The sequence below is a fragment of the Ovis aries genome, chromosome 25 (genome assembly GCF_016772045.2).
Source record: "Ovis aries strain OAR_USU_Benz2616 breed Rambouillet chromosome 25, ARS-UI_Ramb_v3.0, whole genome shotgun sequence".
Classification (NCBI taxonomy): domain Eukaryota; kingdom Metazoa; phylum Chordata; class Mammalia; order Artiodactyla; family Bovidae; genus Ovis; species Ovis aries.
In genome coordinates, this window is record NC_056078.1 from 42956473 (window position 1) to 42978153 (window position 21681).

The 21681-nt window shown below is 40.5% G+C and overlaps 1 protein-coding gene across 3 annotated transcripts in view; it reads right to left on the reverse strand.

Annotated features, from left to right (window-relative positions):
* PARG (poly(ADP-ribose) glycohydrolase) overlaps positions 1-21681 on the reverse strand; it is a 120206-nt gene that overhangs the window by 91021 nt on the left and 7504 nt on the right. For all 3 annotated transcript variants that reach the window (XM_027962356.3, XM_027962355.3, XM_042240804.2), the window contains exons 2-7: positions 19397-19463; positions 17678-18664; positions 16641-16824; positions 11392-11514; positions 11175-11258; positions 6204-6278 (exon numbers count right to left, since the gene is read on the reverse strand). In XM_027962356.3, the coding sequence (XP_027818157.1) occupies positions 6204-6278; positions 11175-11258; positions 11392-11514; positions 16641-16824; positions 17678-18664; positions 19397-19434 (1491 nt within the window). In that variant the 5' untranslated portion in view covers positions 19435-19463. The remainder of the gene's footprint in view (positions 1-6203; positions 6279-11174; positions 11259-11391; positions 11515-16640; positions 16825-17677; positions 18665-19396; positions 19464-21681) is intronic.

Sequence of the window (21681 nt, forward strand, 5' to 3'; positions counted from 1 at the left end):
GGTTCCTATGCAATATTGCTCTTTACAGCATCGGACCTTGCTTCTATCACCAGACACATCCACAACTGGGTATTGTTTTTGCTTTGGCTCCATCACTTCGTTCTTTCTGACAGTTATTTCTCCACTGATCTCCAGTAGCATATTGGGCACCTAATGACCTGGGGAGTTCCTCTTTTCGTATCCTATCATATTGCCTTTTCATACTGTTCATGGGGTTCTCAAGGCAAGAATACTGAAGTGGCTTGCCATTCCCTTTTCCAGTGGACCACATTCTGTCAGGGTGAATTTACCTCAGATGACCATTGTATCTACTACTACGGGCAGGAATCCCTCAGAAGAAATGGAGTAGGCATCATGGTCAACAAAAGAGTCCGAAATGCAGTACTTGGATGCAATCTCAAAAATGACAGAATGATCTCTGTTCATCTCTAAGGCAAACCATTCAATATCACAATTATCCAAGTCTATGCCCCAACCAGTAATGCTGAAGAAGCTGAAGCTGAATGGTTTCATGAAGACCTACAAGACCTTTTAGAACTAACACCCAAAAAAGATGTCCTTTTCATTATAGGGGACTGGAATGCAAAAGTGGGAAGTCAAGAAACATCTGGGATAACAGGCAAATTTGGCCTTGGAATTCAGAATGAAGCAGGGCAAAGACTAATAGAGTTTTGCCAAGAAAATGCACTGCTCATAGCAAACACCCTCTTCCAACAACACAAGAGAAGACTCTACACATGGACATCGCCAGACGGTCAACACCGAAATCAGACTGATTATATTCTATGCAGCCAAAGATGGAGAAGCTCTATACAGTCAACAAAAACAAGATCGGGAGCTGACTGTGGCTCAGATCATGAACTCCTTATTACCAAATTCAGACTTAAACTGAAGAAAGTAGGGAAAACCACTAGACCATTCAGGTATGACCTAAATCAAATCCCTGATGATTATACAGTGGAAGTCAGAAATAGATTTAAGGGCCTAGATCTGATAGATAGAGTGCCTGATGAACTATGGAATGAGGTTCGTGACACTGTGCAGGAGACAGGGATCAAGACCATCCCCATGGAAAAGAAATGCAAAAAACCAAAACGGCTGTCTGGGGAGGCCTTACAAATAGCTGTAAAGAGAAGAGAGGTGAAAGGCAAAGGAGAAAAGGAAAGATATAGGCATCTAAATGCAGAGTTCCAAAGAATAGCAAGAAGAGATAAGAAAGCCTTCCTCAGCAATCAATGCAAAGAAATAAGAGGAAAACAACAGAATGGGAAAGACTAGAGATCTCTTCAAGAAAATCAGAGATACCAAGGGAACATTTCATGCAAAGATGGGCTCGATAAAAGACAAAAATGGTATGGACCTAACAGAAGCAGAAGATATTAAGAAGAGGTGGCAAGAATACACGGAAGAACTGTACAAAAAAGATCTTCAGGACCCAGATAGTCATGATGGTGTGATCACTCATCTAGAGCCAGACATCCTGGAATGTGAAGTCAAGTGGGCCTTAGAAAGCATCACTACGAACAAAGCTAGTGGAGGTGATGGAATTCCAATTGAGCTGTTTCAAATCCTGAAAGATGATGCTGTGAAAGTGCTGCACTCAATATGCCAGCAAATTTGGAAAACTCAGCAGTGGCCACAGGACTGGAAAAGGTCAGTTTTCATTCCAATCCCAAAGAAAGGCAATGCCAAAGAATGTTCAAACTACCGCACAGTTGCACTCATCTCACACGCTAGTAAAGTAATGCTCAAAATTCTCCAAGCCAGGCTTCAGCAATACATGAACCGTGAACTCCCTGACGTTCAAGCTGGTTTTAGAAAAGGCAGAGGAACCAGAGATCAAATTGCCAGCATCTGCTGGATCATGGAAAAAGCAAGAGAGTTCCAGAAAAACATCTATTTCTGCTTTATTGACTATGCCAAAGCCTTTGACTGTGTGGATCACAATAAACTGTGGAAAATTCTGAAAGAGATAGGAATACCAGACCACCTGACCTGCCTCCTGAGAAATCTGTATGCAGGTCAGGAAGCAACAGTTAGAACTGGACATGGAACAACAGACTGGTTCCAAATAGGAAAAGGAGTACGTTAAGGCTGTATATTGTCACCCTGCTTAGTTAACTTACATGCAGAGTACATCATGAGAAACGCTGGACTGGAAGAAGCACAAGCTGGAATCAAGATTCCCAGGAGAAATATCAATCACCTCAGATATGCAGATGACACCACCCTTATGGCAGAAAGTGAAGAGGAGCTAAAAAGCCTCTTGATGAACGTGAAAGAGGAGAGTGAAAAAGTTGGCTGAAAGCTCAACATTCAGAAAACAAAGATCATGGCATCTGGTCCCATCACTTCATGGCAAATAGATGGGGAAACAGTGGAAACAGTGGCTGACTTTATTTTTCTGGGCTTCAAAATCACTGCAGATGGTGACTGCAGCCATGAAATTAAAAGACGCTTACTCCTTGGAAGGAAAGTTATGACCAATTTAAACAGCATATTAAAAAGCAGAGATATTACTTTGTCAACAAAGGTCCATCTAGTCATGGCTATGGTTTTTCCTGTGGTCATGTATGGATGTGAGAGTTGGACTATAAAGAAAGCTGAGTGCCGAAGAATTGATGCTTTTCAACTGTGGTGTTGGAGAAGACTCTTGAGAGTCCCTTGGACTGCAAGGAGATCCAACCAGTCCATCCTAAGGAAGATCGGTCCTGGGTGTCTACTGGAAGGACTGATGTTGAAGCTGAAACTCCAGTACTTTGGCCACCTGATGTGAAGAGCTGACTCATTTGAAAAGACCCTGATGCTGGGAAAGACTGAGGGCAGGAGGAGAAGGGGAAAACAGAGGATAAGATGGTTGGATGGTATCACTGACTCAGTGGACATGGGTTTGGGTGGACTCTTGGAGTTGGTGATGGACAGGGAGGCCTGGCGTTGCTGCGGTTCATGGGGTCGCAAAGAGCTGGACACGACTGAGCGACTGAACTGCACTGAACACAAGTGAGGAAATAAGAAGCCTAGTCATTCCTATCTCTTCTACTCCATGCATAAAACTAAAACTGGAAAAGAAGATGAAATAGCCGCTAAAACCTTAGGTTTCCTTTCAATAACTATTCCATTTACTGAAAAAACTTATTATACAAACCAATTTTAGAATTAAAGTTCATTTTGAATTGACATTTACATTTACTGTGAAATATGTGTTCAAAAAGTACACAGAATAGATCAAATATGGATGGCCTAATGAATGATTATAAGGCAAAGACACATTTTTTAGGTACTGTCCAAGTCCAGAAAGAGAAACCAGGATCACAGAAGCAGAAGCAAGCTCTCTTAAAACACCCCACCTCCACACCCCTCTTCAGTCACTACTACCCTAACATGCTATGTGAATTTCACAAGCTAATTCACTGAGAACAAAAAGAAACAGGGCCACAGTTTATGTGAGGTGGAAGTATTTAAAACACCTCTAAAATGCGTTAATGGGCTTCTCTCGTAGCTCAGACAGTAAAGAAGCTGCCTGCAATGCGGAAGACCAGGGTTCAATCCCTGGGTTGGGAAGATCCCCTGGGGGCGGGCATGGCAACCCAGTCTAGTCTTGTTGCCTGGCGAGTCCCCACGGACAGAGGAGCCTGGTGGGCTGTGTCCATGGGCTCACAAAGAATCGGACATGACTGAGCGACTCAGCACAGCACAAAATGCATTAATAGAGAAACGTTCCTAATATATAGGACATTTTGCTATACTTTGCTGTGAAAAATGCCAGCAATAAGAGTATCGATCCATTTAGAACACAAATTATAGAAGTGTTTGAATTTAATTTTGTGGAACACCACACAGGAGGGCCATAAAACACAGATTATTTTTCCCCAGCTTTTCCAACAGCTGGCAGGGAGGAAGACCACTATTAGCATTCAAGATGCAAAAAAAAACACTAAATAAAGGCCATTGCAACTCAGTGGCACCTAGATACTTAATTATAAATTACAAAGTAACATATTGGTTTCTGTAATCTTCCCTGGTCTCCGACAAAATTTAAAAAAGCTTAGTCAATACTTCTCACTTTCATCCTAAATAAGGGTGCTCACACAGCAGGACTGCCATGATTCTGGGTCTCTTATTTCTTACACTAAATGCCAGCATTTACGTAATAACTATAGCATGGAATCCCATTAATGACTGTTTATGTTAACACCTGCTGTTCTAAGGTAGTATGAATTTGAAAAACCTATTCATTATAGAACTAGCCAAAGCAAGGTTTAACAAGATAAATGTTAATAGTCCCCAAATAAACTTAAGTGTAAAATACTAAAACTGATATGACGTTGAATTTAAACTTCATTTTGTTCCTTAGCAAAATATGCCATTCAGAGTGGAATGTGACATTTAAGTAAAGAATTCCTAAATACTGTTCATTAGTAACACTTAAGAGCCCTTTTTAAAGACGCATCCTTACTCCAAAATGTGGACATAGATAATGAAAAGCAAATATAATTCATTTATAATTTAAAACCTAGCCAAACACCTGTTTCCCTTGCACTCAAGATCTCCTTTTACTCCTCCAATTCCACCCACATACATGCCTAATTGTCTAATACTTACTTCTCACTAAACCCTGCAGTCCCGAGCAATGTTACCCCTGTGGGCTGTGGCGTGGTCAAGTTCTATATTACTACATTTGGAGCTTTGAAGGACAGAAAAACACACAACCCTTTAAACAGCCAAGGTCTACTGTTAAGCACACTGACAACAGCGGAATAACAGCCACAGAGAAGAAGAGCCTTAACATCTAGACATGCTTTACACAGAGAGAATTCCTTGAGTCTCTAATAGTGGAATGGCTAAGCAAATGATACATCATTTGATGGAATATTATGTAACCATTAAGACTAAAAATGATAAACTTGTGCAACGTAGCTTTATGTTATCAAATATTTTAAATATGCTTTTATATCTATATATAACTACAAAAATAGAGAGAAAAACTTAAAGAAAACAGTAAGAAATGAGTATTTGGTACAATTGTGAGGACTCCCCCAACCCTCCCACAGGTTTACAAAGTAAATAAAACCTAGAAGGTCAAAAATGTAATAACTCCTCTCTCTAGACAACTATAAAACTCTCATCAGCACCTAGTAATCACCTCGTTTTATGATCTACACTAAACACACCAAAACTTGCTACATATTACTCTTACGGGGATGCTTCTGGGCAAGGTCACCAGATAAAAGGGAAACAAGGTCCTGTCTGAGTAGACTGATTCAGAAGAGAGGATAAACGACTTCCTTGCCTCATAGCAAGGGGACGGAGGTGTTTTAATCCGTGGCATGCTTCATCGCCATCACAAGGCATTAAATGTAAGCATTACTTCCCACCAAAACTAACAAGTGTATCCGGTTTACGGCATAACTACACACACAAATGAGCATAACCAGGAAACTCTGAATAAGGCCTTATGTCAGCTTCCTAGTTTTGATACTGAATTATACTTAATCAAGCAACCAACACTGGGGAAGACAGAATAAAGAGCGCGTGAGACCTTCCCTGTATATTTCTTTACAATTTCCTGTGACTCTATCATATCAAAACAAAATGTTAAAAAAAAATAAATACACACACACACACACACATATACTGCCAATCTTTCAAAATGGATAAAACCCACTCTTCTAATAGTACTATCAGAGTGGTATTCTTCACCTTGCTGAGAGCATACTAAACTGCTACAGACTCCTTCGGGAAAAATGATTCTATAGCATAAATCCCAGGCCATAAAAGTTGTGGCTCTTGACCTAGCCGTTTGATTCCTGGGAACCACCTAAACAAACATCAGATTTGGGAAAACATACATATGCATTTACACACACACATATGTAAAGACATTACTACAGCAAAACAAAGTGAGACTGATGCAACTTTGGGTGTCTGAGGATGTGGGGATCACTGAATTCTCAAAATCTAGGCGTGAAACACGCCGTCATTTGTTAATACTGAAATTGGCACAATGATACAATAGGAAATGCATGTAATGAGAGACTAAAGCAAATTAAAAATGAGCCACACAAAAGCAACAGGAAACATTTCTGATAAAAATAAAAGATGATGATGGTGTCAGTATGAGAGAATTCTGTGCATTTTCCTCAAGCTTCTCCATTAGAGATATTACATTAGTTCCATAGTTTAAGAAATAAGCATACTTTTACCTTATCCCAGAAATCAATCAAAGCTGTGAAGTCCCATTTCTTAGAATACGCCACATTGTACTTCAGAATAGCATCCTATGGAAAAAGCATAAGTAAAATGTCATGATACAGGAAAGCGAATTATCTAGGAATAGCCTGTCTCCTTTATGAATTACTTCCAGCATATTCCTTAACGCTGGACAAGCTTCCTCCACCATTAGCTACTCCACATCAGCAGCTATGAATGAACAGAATGCATACTAATCCTTAGTATTCACTTAAGAAAACTGAGATCAGAAAAGTCAAGTAACAGAGGGGGAAATATAATTACTCTAAAACATGTACTCTAAACAGAAGCAATATAATCCAAATGGACAAAAGTTGGATCTTGGTGGTTAAAGAAAAGGAAATAGTAATAATATAGTGACTTTTGGTCTTTAATAGGGTCACACTACATATATAGATACAAATAGTGTTTTAGTATTAAGATTTCATTAGGCAAGTAAATTAGGGAAAAACTCTCTTAAAAGGCTCCCTGGGGAAGAGAGCAATAAAGAAAACAGACTGAGGTCAAACTAGTGCGCCCTCTACTGGAGTAATTTTAACTGTCTGAATGCTATATGCTGATTGGCTTCAGTCGTGCCGGACTCTTTGCGGCCCTGCGGATTGAAGCCTGCAAGGCTCCTCTGTCCATAGGATTCTCCAGGCAAGAATACTGGAGTGGGTTTCCATTTCCTTCTTTTCCTTAACCCTGACTGTCTGAATACACAGTACTTTACCTGTGGGGTAAAGTACCTGTGGGGCACAAGACAATCCATTAGTTACGCAGAAAGAACTATTATATCGCATCCTTTAAAATTTCTAGTTGATTATATTTTATAATACATGTTAAATTAATATAGAATTTATAAAATACCATTTATAATCGCAATATACACCTCAAGACTTTTTACTGAAGGCATATTCAGTCTGACAAACATTGTGCTAGATTATTACTATAAACCTAAATTTCCTCATCGTTGAAAAAAGTTTTTAAAAATTAACATTCTGCCAAAGAGCTTCCTGAAAAATACTTCACGTCACATAAATTATCACCAAGCATCTCGGCTAAAAGAAATGAGGCAATAAAAAGGTATATAATCTACTTCAAATAAGAAGATATCCAAGTTCCTTGAAAAAGGAAAAGTCATCAACCACGAAATAACATGACAAGAAGATTTTAATTTACTCTCACAGCTATAATACATTTTCCATTAAGAAGGAAAAGATTTTAAGAATTTTTTCCCCAAAATTACTGGTATTTGATTTCAGGACCTCAAACAAAATATTAAATAGCAATGTCTGCAACAGCAAACCGACGGACGCCACATACAGTGGAATAAGCTACTGAGTCACTCAGCAACACGGATGAATCGCAAAGATCTTCATCCGAGTGAAAGAAGCCAGACACACTAGCATACCTAGCGCATGGCTCCATCACGTGAAATGTGGCCGATACTCAGTTTTGCTTTGTTTTCTTTTTTTTAAAAGGCAGATCATTAGTTGCCCGCAGCCAGTGCAGAAAGAGGAAACTGATCGCAAAGGGGTAAGAAAAATCTTTGCAGGTGACAGGAATGCTCTGTATCTTGACTGCAGTGAGAGCTTCAAGTGTTTATGCAAATGTCAAACTCCATCAAGTTACATTCTTTAAAAGGATGTACTAGCTTATATGTAAATTATTCCTCAAAGTTGGTAAGGAAAAACATTCTAAATAGCACTTATACTCTGATTCTTTAATGGAGTTGTATAAATAGCATTAACTCCTAACTAATATTCACTTTACTTCAGTCTTCAGGTCTCGGAAGTAGTCCACCCGGAGGTCTCCTATCTCCAGGAAGCCCAGGTGCATGCTGAGTTGCTTCAGTCGTGCCCAACCTTGTGCGGCCCTATGACTGTAGGCCACCGGGCTCCTCTGTCCCTGGGACTCTCCGTGAACACAGGAGTGGGCTGCCGCGCTCTCCTCCAGGGGATCCTCCTGACCCAGGCATCGAGCCCAAGCCCCTTCTGCCTCCTGCACTGCCAGGCAGTTTGCTCACCACCAGCACCACCTGGGGAGCCTGGGTGCTACTCCACACAGTATTCTTAGGTGATTTTTTTTTTCCAGTTCATAATTCACAATAAATACAACTTAAAGCACAAAGAAGCCCATTCTTTGCAAATTATCAGACATATTATTCATAGAAATATTACAGTGTAAACCAACTTTTGAGGACACTGTTGCTTTTTTAAACTTATAACATCTCGAATCCCTCTTAATTCAACATAAATGGCATTAAAAAAAACAGCAAAAATATTATTATATTCTATAAGAAGCATTTAATGTTTTCCCCTCCCTTTCATAGTGCTCCTTCAGCAAAGGAAACAATTACCATTAAGTCGAGAGAAGAAAATCTCGATAGATTACTCTGTTACGCTGAATCTACCGTAAAATAAACAAGAAAGGGAAATTCAGATTAAATTAATTACCCCTTTTAAAAATAATCATGGCACACAAAGGAATTGCTAAAAGAGGTGAGCAGCAATGTAATTTAGAACACTATGATTATTATGGATTTGTGTTTAAAGAAAAAATATGTAAATTCTTAAATAATCCTGTTTGTTAGGCCATTAAAGGCCCTAAATTAGTGTTTTTCATATAGAGTCTGGACAGTATTCCTGGTTGGTCTGCTTGTGCTTGAGAGTTTATAAATGTGGCTTTGGAATGAATCTGCTCAGTTCAGTCACTCAGTCATCTCTGACACTGTGACCCCATGGACTGCAGCATGCCAGGTTCCCTGCCCATCACCAACTCCCAGAGCTTGCCCAAACTCATGTCCATCGAGTCAGTGATGCCATCCAACCATCTCATCCTCTGTCACCCCCTTCTCCTCCTGCCTTCAATCTTTCCCAGCATCAGGGTCTTTTCCAATGAGTCAGCTCTTTCGTATCAGGTGGCCAAAGTATTGGAGATTCAGCTTCAGCATCAGTCCTTCCAATGACTATTCAGGACTGATTTCCTTTAGGATGGACTGCCTGGATCTCCTTGCAGTCCAAGGGACTCTCAAGAGTCTTCTCCAACACCACACTTCAAAAGCATCAATTCTTCGGTGCTCAGCTTTCTTTATAGTCCAACTCTGACACCCATACGTAACTAATGGAAAAAACCACAGCCTTGACTAGACAAACCTTTGTTGGCAAAGTAATGTGTCTGCTTTTTAATGTGCTCTCTAGGTTTGTCATAGCTTTTCTTCCAAGGAGCAAGCGTCTTTTAATTTCATGGCTGCAGTCACTTTGGAATGAATACAAAGGCCAGAAAACAACACACTGTAGAAACGAAAGCTGGTATTTTAAATAAAGAAGTACCTAAGATGCACTGCCGGAGAAAGCAATGGCACCCCACTCCAGTGCTCTTGCCTGGGAAATCCCATGGGCGGAGGAGCCTGGGCAGTCCATGGGGTCACTAAGAGTCGGACACGACTGAGCGACCTCACTTTCACTTTTCACTTTCGTGCACTGGAGGAGGAAATGGCAACCCACTCCAGCATTCTTGCCTGGAGAATCGCAGGGACGGCGGAGCCTGGTGGGCTGCCGTCTATGAGGTCGCACAGAGTCGGACACGACTGAAGCGACTTAGCAGCAGCAGCAGCAGCAAGATGCACTGCAGTAGAGGACTGTCAAATCCTTTAAAACCTGGACCTATCGTATTTATTTGCAAGCTGATATCCTGCATAGAGACCCCTATCTCTACCAACATTCACCAACTGTGATAAGTTAAAAAGCAGTAAACACAGAGAATTTTATCTTTATACAGTATAATTTTTAAGTTTATCAGCATACTATTCTGGGGCTCAGATATGTGTTTAAAAATCTGTGCGAAAAGCAAATACTGATTACAAATTGTTTTCACAGTGATAATGAACACAACTCAAATGATGGGTCAAAATGTATAAAATGGAAAAAATCAAATTGATATAACTGGATCAAAGTATAAAGAGATTTATTTAGTTTTATGTTTGTACATATGTAACTAACGTATGTTTACCTTTGTGCACATGTAATTAACATGTTAACAATAAGTAAGCTCTGGCAGACCCTGAGAATTTCTCCCATTTAAAAAAGTAATTACAAGGCTGAGAAACAGTATCCCTAAGAAACGAAATTTTCAAAATATATTATGGTACAATGCATCACTGCTTTTCATATGAAGGGAAAACAAGAGCTAAGGGAAAAAAGGGAGTGATGGAAAAGGGACAGAGAGTTAAGATTAACTTGTAAGCACAGATGAAAAATCAGTACAAAACCTAAGAAACAGTACATAATAAATTAATTTCTCAAAGAGAACAAAGCCAGTTTTACAGAAGTATAAAAAATCTGTTTATAGTTGTAAAAACTTTAAAAGCTTATATAAGGCTGTAGTGCCAAAAATAAACATATACTCAAATAGTTGCCCTTACGGACTTAAACGAAATATTTTTTAAATCAAAAAATAAATTACTGCCAAAATATAAGATTAATAAATTATGAAACTGCTAGAAGCTGTTATTAAAAGCAATAAAAAGTACAATGCTTAATCATTAGCAAACTCAGCTTCCCTTCAGGCAAACAATGCTGAAGTCGTAATTCTTCCCTGATTTAAAGACATTTCAGAAGCAGGATAATTCTAAAACAAAAAGAAAAGCAAAGCCCGGGATCAAAGGAAATTGGATGGGGAATCAAGAAACAGGTCTCATTTCTGGTTCTCCAGATTATTCCGTGTGGCTCCAGGCAAGTCATTTACAACTCTCAATTCTTCTACTCATTACCTAGAGATGGAGGATAAACCAAGAATGTCTCTAAAGAAGAGCTCCTCAGGAAGCAAGCACTTTGCATAGAAATAATGCTGTTACCTAAGTCTATTAAAGATCAAACAACATCTCTGAAGGAAAAGACCAGGACTCATCTCACGTTAGAGACAAAAATCACAAAAGAACACACCTTCAAGTTCTGGGGCCGAGAGAACTTGTTGAGAAGCGCAGTCTGAATGAGCTCCCACCGGCTCCCTGCAGCTCGCTCGCCATTCTTTAAAGAAAAGAAAAACACGAAGAGACTATTCCAAGTTCTCTTAACATGCAGAACCAGCAGCCAAACAGCAAGCATTAAAATAGCTCTCAGAGACTAAAAGAACATGAGTTCAGTTCAGTTTTGTTCTCACCTCATCTTCCACAGGGTACAAGTTCTGTTCTGAACAAGGCATCTTAACGTGCTTGTTGTCCCACAGATCTTTAAAATGTGTCGGGAAAGGTTTAGGAACTTCTCCTATTCGCAAGAGATCTACCTGAAATGCAAGAAAACTGTGAGTGCATAAAAACTAGGCCTATCTTCTGTAAAATAATCCAAAGAAACCAGCTGAAGTAAATGCTATAAAAATACAGACCAGCTCCTGGGCAAGAAACCTCATAAGTCTTTTTCAGTTGTTCCCACTCCTTCCCTTCAGTTAGTTTCCAAATCATCATGGCCTGGTCACTCTATCTTCATCCCATCCAGTTCCCTGGTCCTTATTAATCCCTGACTGAATTTCTGGTAACAGCTTTCTATCCCTCTTTCTAACTCCCAACTGCTCCCAGATACACTCATCCCACATAAAACCCTTATTCCCACTTGGGAATAATATTATCTTTCTAAAGTATCCCCAACCTTCTAATCCTATAACGGCTCCCTTCTGCCTATATAGATTCCAAATGATTCCAGTTTTTAACATCCTCTCTTACCCAAAACACTATCTATTTAAACATCAACCTTCAGTACCCAGCTCAATTTTCATTTCCTACAAGAAGTCTTTAAAAACTTTCTAATAGGCAGTAAGCTTATTCTCTCATTATCATACTAGAGCACACTTTTTCCACTGGACTCTAACCTTAAGAATAATAACTGTATTAACTTTGTATTTTGAGTGTTTACAACTGAGCCAAACATGTATGTTTTTAATATGTGTAAGTGTTTACATACGTAGAGTTGATCTTTGAACAACATGGGTTTGAACTGTGGAGGTCCACTTGTACAGTTATCTTTTTCAATAAATACACACTACAGCACCGCATAGTCAGCAGCTGACTGAATTGCTCGGTGGGGAACCTCAGATACAGAGGGCCAACTGTAAAGTTACACTCGGATTTTTGGCTGCCCAGAAGGTTAGCACCCTAACCCTAAACTGTTCAAGGGCCAACTATATATATACACACATTGTTGCTGTTGTTCAATTGTTAAGTCGTATCCGACTCTTTGTGACGCTGTGGCCTGCAGCACACCAGGCTTCTCTGTCCTCCAACTGTCTCCTGGAGTTTGCGCAAACTCACGTCCACTGAGTCAGTGATGCTATCTAACCATCTCATCCTCTGCTGCTCCCTTCTCCTTTGCCTTCAACGTGTATATATGAACATGCATAAATATATATATATATATACACACACACACACAAGGTTCATCCATACTATAGCATGAATCAGAACTTCACTGAAGATCATCAAATAATTACACAAATAAATATAAAATTTCAACTGTAAGATGCTATAAATGAGAGGCTCATAATGTCACAAGGATCTTTCTAGACAATTTTAACTTATACGGTGAGCTTAGGGAATCCTTCTTTGAGGAAGTAGCAATTGAGTTCAACTCCAAAGGTGAAAAAGAAGTAGGAAAAAATGAAAGGGACAAAAAAAAGGAACAGCCTATGGAAGGAAAGACTGTTAAATAGGCAGCTTCATTAAAAGCCTGCAACCGAAGAGAAATAAACTTGTGGGCCTTTTATACAGGTAACCATTAAAACCACAAGTGTGTATAAGACTACTCCGAGAGAGGAAAAAATAAGAGGACCTATGAAAAAGTCCTGGGGAACTCTAACAACGTTTAAGGGCCGCATGCAGACAAGAAGCTAAAAGGAACAAAGCAAGGGTTTGAGGAGGCAGGAGGAAAATCAGGAATACATGGTGTCCGAGAAGCCAAAGGATGAGAATACCCCAAGGAGGAAACAATAAGGGACGTTCAAGACTCAAAAGTGGCTGAGACATCCGTCCTGCCAGAAGTATTTTATCCTCCATATGGGGACCCCAAAGGTGACTCTGTAAAGACCTTCCCTGTGATCTAGGGTGACAAGACCAGGTACCAGCGGAGCCTCACGCACAGGGGAACATAATATACAGACGTGGCTCTGGGTGTCTGCAGTTCAGACGTGTGTATGCATGTGTACAGCACGCGCCTATACACCCGTCTGCCTGTATGTGTGTACACGTTTGTGTGCGGATGAGTGGCGTGTGCCTGAGTGCATTTACAGACAACCACGCATTTTCGTGTCCACGCAATTTCAGACTGTCTTCCATTCCTAACACTAAACGCCAGGCTATAGCGTGACTTCACATGCTGTGATGTTAATATCTGGCATCTTAGAAATGTAACCAAGGACTATCTATTTAACAACTATTAATTATACATATAGCATAGTGAGTGTAGTGAAGTCGTTCAGTCGTGTCCGACTCTTTGCGACCCCATGGACTGTAGCCCACCAGGCTCCTTGGTCCATGGGATTCTCCAGGCATGAATACTGAAGTGGGTTGCCATTTCCTTCTCCAGGGGATCTTCCCAACCCAGGGATCGAACCCAGGTCTCCCGCGTTGTAGGCAGACGCTTTACCGTCTGAGCCACCAGGGAAGCCCATACATATAGCATACTACTACCATATTCAGGAAAAAGAATCTAGAAGAAAACACACCAAATTCTTAAACTTTTTTCATTGACCCTGTATTACTTTTGTAATAAAACTTTTATAAATTCATTGGATATTTGACAAATAGTAATTATAGAGATTAATTAATGGTGGTATAAGATGCTTCAGGTTTTCTTTGTGGGCAGTGGGGGAGAGGAAGCAGGAAAAGTCAAAATATCACTTATTTCCCCTGATCAATCTTTTTCCAAATCTTAACCATTAACATCTTGTCAGTCACTCAAGCCTTTTTTTAATTTCACATAATTATCAATGCCTCCTTTTCCCATATCACCCATAGTTAAGAATTCAGTGTCCTATCAATATAATCTCAAAACAACTTGCATTTATTCTTTTATATGCCCACAATTACTACCCTGTCTCAGTTATTTCCAAACTTTTTTAAAGAGCAGAACTCTTTTTTCCCTATGAGTTCTAATACAAAATCATTATATTTAAATAAAAGCTATTTTAATAAATACAATTTTTAGAGTGACTATACTTATTCTATCAATAGCAAAGAGACTAACTGGAGGACTGTGAAATCGAGAGGCGGCAGCTACAGCTTTCATCACTCATTTATATCCCTCACCCAATATTAAGAAAATCCTATCCACACACCTCAACAGCTGGCAGATGGTAACTTTTTTACACTGTTATTTTGATGTTTAAGGAAATGCTTCAAACAGCAGTAGCAAGAGAACCCTGATTCTATGACCTGCACAAAAATGAGTTCTCTTGGTAAAACCTGCTGGTTAAAATATGGTATTAAGCAAAAAAAAAAAAGTATTGAGCATTTTTAAAAGTAAACACAGGTTAGTTCTTTCACGAGAGGTTTTTCATAGTTAAATATACAGTTTAGAAAAGAAATCTGAGTCAGCGTCAAAAGAGGCCCTGAGCCACTTTCATGAAGCACAATTCGATCATCACTGTTTGCTTACTCTTAACCGAGCTCGTACCTTTTCCTGCTTCCAATGTATCCTCTCTTCAGTCATCCTTACATATAGCTGTCTGATCAACCTTGCTATGTATGTAGTACAACTATCGTCTGCACAGACATTCCCGTGATTTCCAATTCTTATAGACTCAGTTTCTTACAGACTCAGTTTCTGATACCTAAAGCCCTCTACAATGGACCCAAACTACTTCTCAAGTCTTCTCTTCCACCATTTTCCATCCAAATACTCAGTTCCAGCAAATCAATTGCTTCCCATTTGTAAAAATTTTAAACTGCACAGTCTTTTCCTATAAAGGTTATATATCTATCTAGAATTCCCTTGCCTTACTAACTCCATTTCAGAAATTTCCTCTCATCTTTAAGAACTCAGCTCAAACTCCAACGCCCTGCTCAATGTTGCTTTTACCTAACCACACTAATGAGTTCAGTACTTCAGAATATTTAATCACATGAAGGCGATGGCACCCCACTCCAGCACTCTTGCCCGGAAACTCCCATGGACGGAGGAGCCTGGTAAGCTGCAGTCCATAGGGTCACTAAGAGTTGGACAGGACTGAGTGAATTCACTTTCACTTTTCACTTTCATGCATTGGAGAAGGAAACGGCAACCCACTCCAGTGTTCTTGCCTGGAGAATCCCAGGGACGGGGGAGCCTGGTGGGCTGCCATCTATGGGGTAGCACAGAGTAGGACACGACTGAAGCGACTTAGCAGCAGTAGCAGGCTAAGTTGTTTAAGAGCAGAGAGTTTCTTTAAGTAGCCCCTGTGAAATCCAATATAGAATCTAATAAATGAGATGAATATTTAATCCTGCATGGATTCTTTTTTTTGTTGTTTTTGTTGGCCATGCCACATGGCTGTGGGATCTTAATTTCCTGACCAGGAATCAAACCCAGGCCCACAGCAGTGAAAGCGTTGAGCCCTCACCAGTGGAGAGCCAGAGAATTTCTAAGACATGGACATTTAAAACTACTCTAAGAGTGACAGAAACATTCTAAGATTGGGTTACGGCCATGGTTGCCTAACTCAGTAAACTAACTAAATACAACTGAACACTTAAATGCTCAATAAAGTTTTTCTTTTTATTTTTTTAAAAGAACCCATGAGAAGTATGAAAGAGGTTCCCAGGGTTAGTGAGGAATGAGAAGTTACCGTTTAGCAGGTAGAGCTTATGTGCAGGAAGACGGAAAATTTCCGGGAATGAACAGTGGTAATGGTCGCACAGCACCGCCACTGAAATGCACACTTAAAAGGTGATCAAGTTGGCAAACTTCACATTATGTACATTCAACCACAGATTCTTTAAAAATGAGGTTGGTTTTAGAAATGCTGAGCTTGAGATGCCTATGGGATAGTGATGGGGATGTCTACAAGAATCTAAAGCTCAGAAAAAGAGCATCAAACTGGAGAAGAATTTGAGGATACTGAAGAACGTACAATTATGAATTTTAGTGTCTAACATGTAGTGGGTACTCAATAAATATTGTCAATTGAATTTTTTAATTCAATAAATTTTCTTAACAATACAGAATATTCAATACCCTCAGCAGTTAACAGTGATTCATCTTACGGATGTGTTAAGTACCGTATTAAGTAACCTATTATCATATTTCTCTGTTCTATAGACTTCTCAGTACTTTATATATGCAGAAAAGAGAAGCACTTTCTATGCATTGGTCTGTTTTTCACAAGTATCAAAATAAATTGAAACTCAGCACCTTCTCTCTTTATAGGCAAGAGGTAATATCTACCCGAACAGTCACTGTGTGATTGGCAGATGGTCTCAAGGGAGGCAGCCGGATCCCACACCTTGGCATCCTTCTCATCTCCTCAATAGGAGTTCCAAGCCATTTCTTATCTGGAGAAAGGTGAGGTGGAACGTATTTAGGGATCTTCCTTTCTGTTCTTTGATGTTTCATTTCACATTGTTCTTTTCTAAGATCAAAACAAATATATTCAATCACAAACCACTCACTGTTTAAATTCACTTAGATACACAAGTAAAAACACTTACCCAGAAGTTATTGTTTAAAATGTGCCAAACCTGCTCTTTCTCCTTGGTATTTAGAAAAAACAAAACAACAAAAAGCTTATAAGGCTTACAATAAAAGCCAAGAGCTTATTTTCAATAGTCTGTGGAAGGAATTTCCGAACACATGTAAATCACCTTCTGAAAAAGGGGCCTTGTGACACAATAGGTGCCAAACAAGCCATGGTGCCCCGTGTCCGCTACTTCTTAGGACTCTAGACAACAGTTTTCAATGAAGCAGACTTACTGTGGCGTGCTTGCCATAAAAGATCACAAAAATTATGGAGTGGGCTTTAAGGCAATTTTTATACTTACATCTTTTCGTAATCATACAGGCTGGGATTTAAATCCCAGCTTTACTCCCCACAAGTTACATAATCTCAGTGGCTTTCCCAACCAATTTCAGTCTTCTCATTTGTGAGGTGAGTGCACCACCACCTGCCTGCCGTCAGAGCATCAGCGAAAATGCATGTACAGTAGCCTGAGGTAACAGCAGTTACTATCATGTTTATGATCGAGTAATTCCCATAAATCTCAGAAGGAAGTTCATGAAACTGAAATCTGATTGTTTACTTCTTTTCTGTTTCTGTGATTTTTAGAATTTAACATTTGAGTCTAAGTTTAAATTATGCATTAGTAATTAATAAGAAAGACAATTATTTCTTGCCTTCAGTGCAAACCATAACTTTGTGAAACTCCCCCTCACAAAATTATGTAACACATTACCCTACTGAAGATACTCTTGATGGTAAAAATTACCTTTTGTCCTCTGCTTTGGGCACTCTCATGAAATGATCTGTGATTTTAGAATCCTTTCTCCCATGTTGCTTAGAATTTCTGCACTCTACATTCAGGCTAGAAGTACTTCCAGGTCGTTTGACATTCACATCATTCATTCCAGCTCGACTCTCTCCTCCTTCAAACTGGAAATGTAATCGAATCTCACCTCCCTTAGCAGAGGACCGCTTCCTCAACTCAGTGTCAGCTTCTCTTGGTTGGAACCTTGAGGGCTTATTTGCTGTTTGAGCAGAACTGCTATCTTCCTGTTCATCAAAACCTGGACTTGTCTCTTCATCTGCTTCTGAATCCTGACAACTATTTTTGGAATTATCTACGTCCATTGGTGACTCGGGTTCACTTTCTTTCTCAAACGGAGGAGAATTTCCTAGACCACTTTCTTGTCTGCTCAATCTGTTGGCATTTTTCAGTCCAGTACCAGCATCCTCAGAGCCAACGTCTGACGAGGGGCTCTCCGGCAGCACGTCTGTCTCCTCCTGCCGACACCCTGCGCGAGCTTCTGCAGGATGGCGAGCCCCGCTATACTTCTGGCAGCTTCTGGCTTCCCTGCCCTGTCCATCTTCCACCGTCTGCTGTGCGTTCGCAAGCTTCACGTGTGTCAGAAACGGCTGGTTATCTCGACTCTCCTCACTATTTGTGTCGCTGTGACCATCATTTTGGGGTGACCGACCAACATTAGCGTTACTGAACTGCTCTGGCACCAGAGTTACTGCAGGAGGTTCACTTTCCAAAAGCCGTTCCGAGTGTCTCCCTTCATTCTGCCACTGACACACAGCTGCAGTCTGATGCTGCTTCAAATACTGTGTACTTTTTTCAGCTGGTGACTTATCGAAACCTAGCTGAGAGACATTTTCTAATTTTTCCATGTTATGTTGATAAAAGTTATCTTTTTGTACAGAACTCATCATGGATTCTTCTCCTGTATTGTTGTTTTCTTTACTATGCAAACTGCAAAAGAGCAGAAAGAATGGCACAACAGAACTTACGACACAATAGAAAGAATTCATGACACGAAAAGATGACTGACCCAAACACATCCCTGCAATATCAGAGCCATAATTAAACTTGCGATTACCTGAGCATACAGCATGCTCTTTCACGACTCCATACCTTTGCACATTTGCCTATAATGCCCTTTTCCCAACTGTGTGCCTGGCAAACACCAGCCAGAAAGCAGTGTTAACCCTCTCTCGCCTCCTGTGCGGCCCCTCTTGCAAAGGCAAAGCTGACTGTCTGCTCTACATGCTAACTGCCACTGTGCCTTGTCTGTATCTTTGCGGTGGCATTGGTCACACGTGTAGCAAACACCAGCTAAAATGCAGTTAACCCTCTCTCGCCTCCTGTGCGGCCCCTCTTGCAAAGGTAAAGCTGACTGTCTGCTCTACATGCTAACTGCCACGGCGCCTTGTGTGCATCTTTGCTGCGGCGCTGATCACACGTGTAAGAATCCGTGCTTTTCGGCGTCTGTCAGCACCACTCACTGCAAGCATCTTAAAGGCAGAGACCACTGCTGCTTCATCTCTGCATCTCAGGGTCACTAAACCATCCCTGGCGCACAGCATCAACGGAAACGCCAACACAGGAAAACGTGAGAGCAAAAAGGAGAGACACCAGCATGAGCCGCGACCCGACACCCATGCATCAGGCTGTTCGCTCCTCTAGACGAGCATGTTTCTGTACCTTTCTGATCCCACTGTCTTGATTCCTTTAGTGTCCATCCAACTGGTTATCGTCTTCTGCTTGAAAACTGTGAAGGAAAGAAAAATCTATGTGCATGCATACCTTCAAGGAGAGAACACCTACAGCAGCAGATACACATGGAAGGCATTAAGCTAGGTTCTGCGGATTAAAAAAAGATCAATCATTCCTTCCTCATGCAAGCAATGGGAGAAGATACAGGAACATAAACATAAATACATTTGGCACAGAAGATAAAAGTGACCAGACCTTAAAGGAACTGGTCTGGTCTAACGGATGAGACTACAGACTCTGAAATCAGACTGTGTGCTTAGTCGCTCATTGTTCGACTCTTTGTGACCCTTTGGACTAACAGCCTGCCAGGCTCCTCTCTCCATGGGAATTTTCAGGCAAGAGAACAGGAGTGGGTTGCCGTTTCCATCTCCAGGGGCTCTTCTGGACCTAGGGATCGAACCCGCACCTTCTGTGTCTCCTGCACTGCAGGCAGATTCTTCACCTAGGTCCAAACCCTGGCTCTCCTTCTGACTTCCTGTGTGATTTCGTGAAGAGCCGCCTCTGTGTGTCTGACTCCTCATCAGTAGATGTGCAAATTAATAGTGTCTCTCTTGGGTTATTGTGAGGTTTAAAGTAACAACCACTGCAAACCGCTTACCATATGCTCAGTAAATGTTAGTTATTAGTTATTATTGGTATTAAAAGAGATCCTAAGGGAGGCCCCTGGTGGTCTAGTGTTTAGGATTTGGCGCTTTCCCTGACCTGGCCCACAGGTTCAATGCCTGGTTGGGGAACTGAGGTCCTGCAAGTGCACAGTGAGGCCAAAATAACAGTAACAATAGATTTTAAAAGTAAAATGAATTCAAAAAGACCCTGATTAGAAATTAAGATATTTCTGAGGAAAGGACTACTTTAGGGAATTGGAGAAAGTGGGATCATCTGATAAGCAGTTCTTGAAGAATAAACATGTAGTCACATTAAGGGAACAAATCAGAAGAACAGAACCAATGGTAGAGAAATATGAAGAAAACAACAGAAAATATGGCTGAAAGGTCAGCAAGGAACCAAAGAGAGTCCTGAAAAACCCACAAAGAGAGGTACAAAATAATGTCCACAGTCACATTCAGAGCTGTAATGCCAGAATTCAAATCTAGGAGGCTCCCAGTCAGGCAGGATACACAGCCTAGACAGCTGGTGTGAAGGGGCAAGAAGGAAGAGTCTACCGTTAGAAGCTGACGAGGAAGGCACTGGTCTAGGTCAGTGGTTCCCAAGCCAACTGAACCGTCACGGCTGACAACGGAGGGGTCCAAGGGCCACATCTAGACCTTCTGAATGAAAATCTGTATGTGATGATGGAGGTATGAGGGGACGTGGATTCTGTATTCTTTCCCCCCTAAAAAGTGGTTCTGATGATCAGCAAAGTTGAAGAACTATTGGTCGAGATCCAAAACTAGTCTTGTCTTTGTAAGAATAGAGAACAGAAGTTGAGAAGTGAGAGTCATCACAGATTCCAAAATGACAGAGGTTAGAGGTGGCACTAAACTTTAAGCCTGAGACTTGAAAGACGGTGAGAACATTAACTGGAAATGCAGACGGTAAGAGAACTGGATGTAGGGGAAAACATGGTTGGGTCAATATGAACACACTAAATTTGAAATGCCAAAGAGATAACTAGATAGATGACCAGCAGATAGTAGCAAAAGTAGAACTAATGGTTCAGCAAGGTACATAAACCATAAATAAATGGAAGCCAAATTCATATAAACATTAGAAATTTAAGCATGCTTTTAAATTTAATGTATTGCATGTGGATTACATGTATATAACATTTTAGCATGACAGTGAAAGTGTTAGTCGCTCAGTTGTATCTGACTCTTTGTGACCCCATGGTCTACAGCCACCAACCTCCTCTGTCCAAGGAATTCTCCAGGCAAGAACACTAGAGTGGGTTGCCATTCCCTTCTCCAAGGGATCTTCTTGACCTAGCAATCAAACCTAGGTCTCCTGCACTGCAGGCAGATTTTTTTTTTCCATCTGAGGCACCAGGGAAGCTCTTTAATATGAGAAACCATAAAATCTTGAACATTCTCAACTACTGTCTAAATTGCAATGCAAGAATCTAGTCACCTTAGATCATAAACCCTCTTATTTACCCATGTCCCTTCAAACACCATAACATGAGACGCCATCCCAAATACATGAAAATCAATCATTTATCTATCACTGTATTTGAGTGCCACATAATTCACATTTTATACTAAATACTAACATTC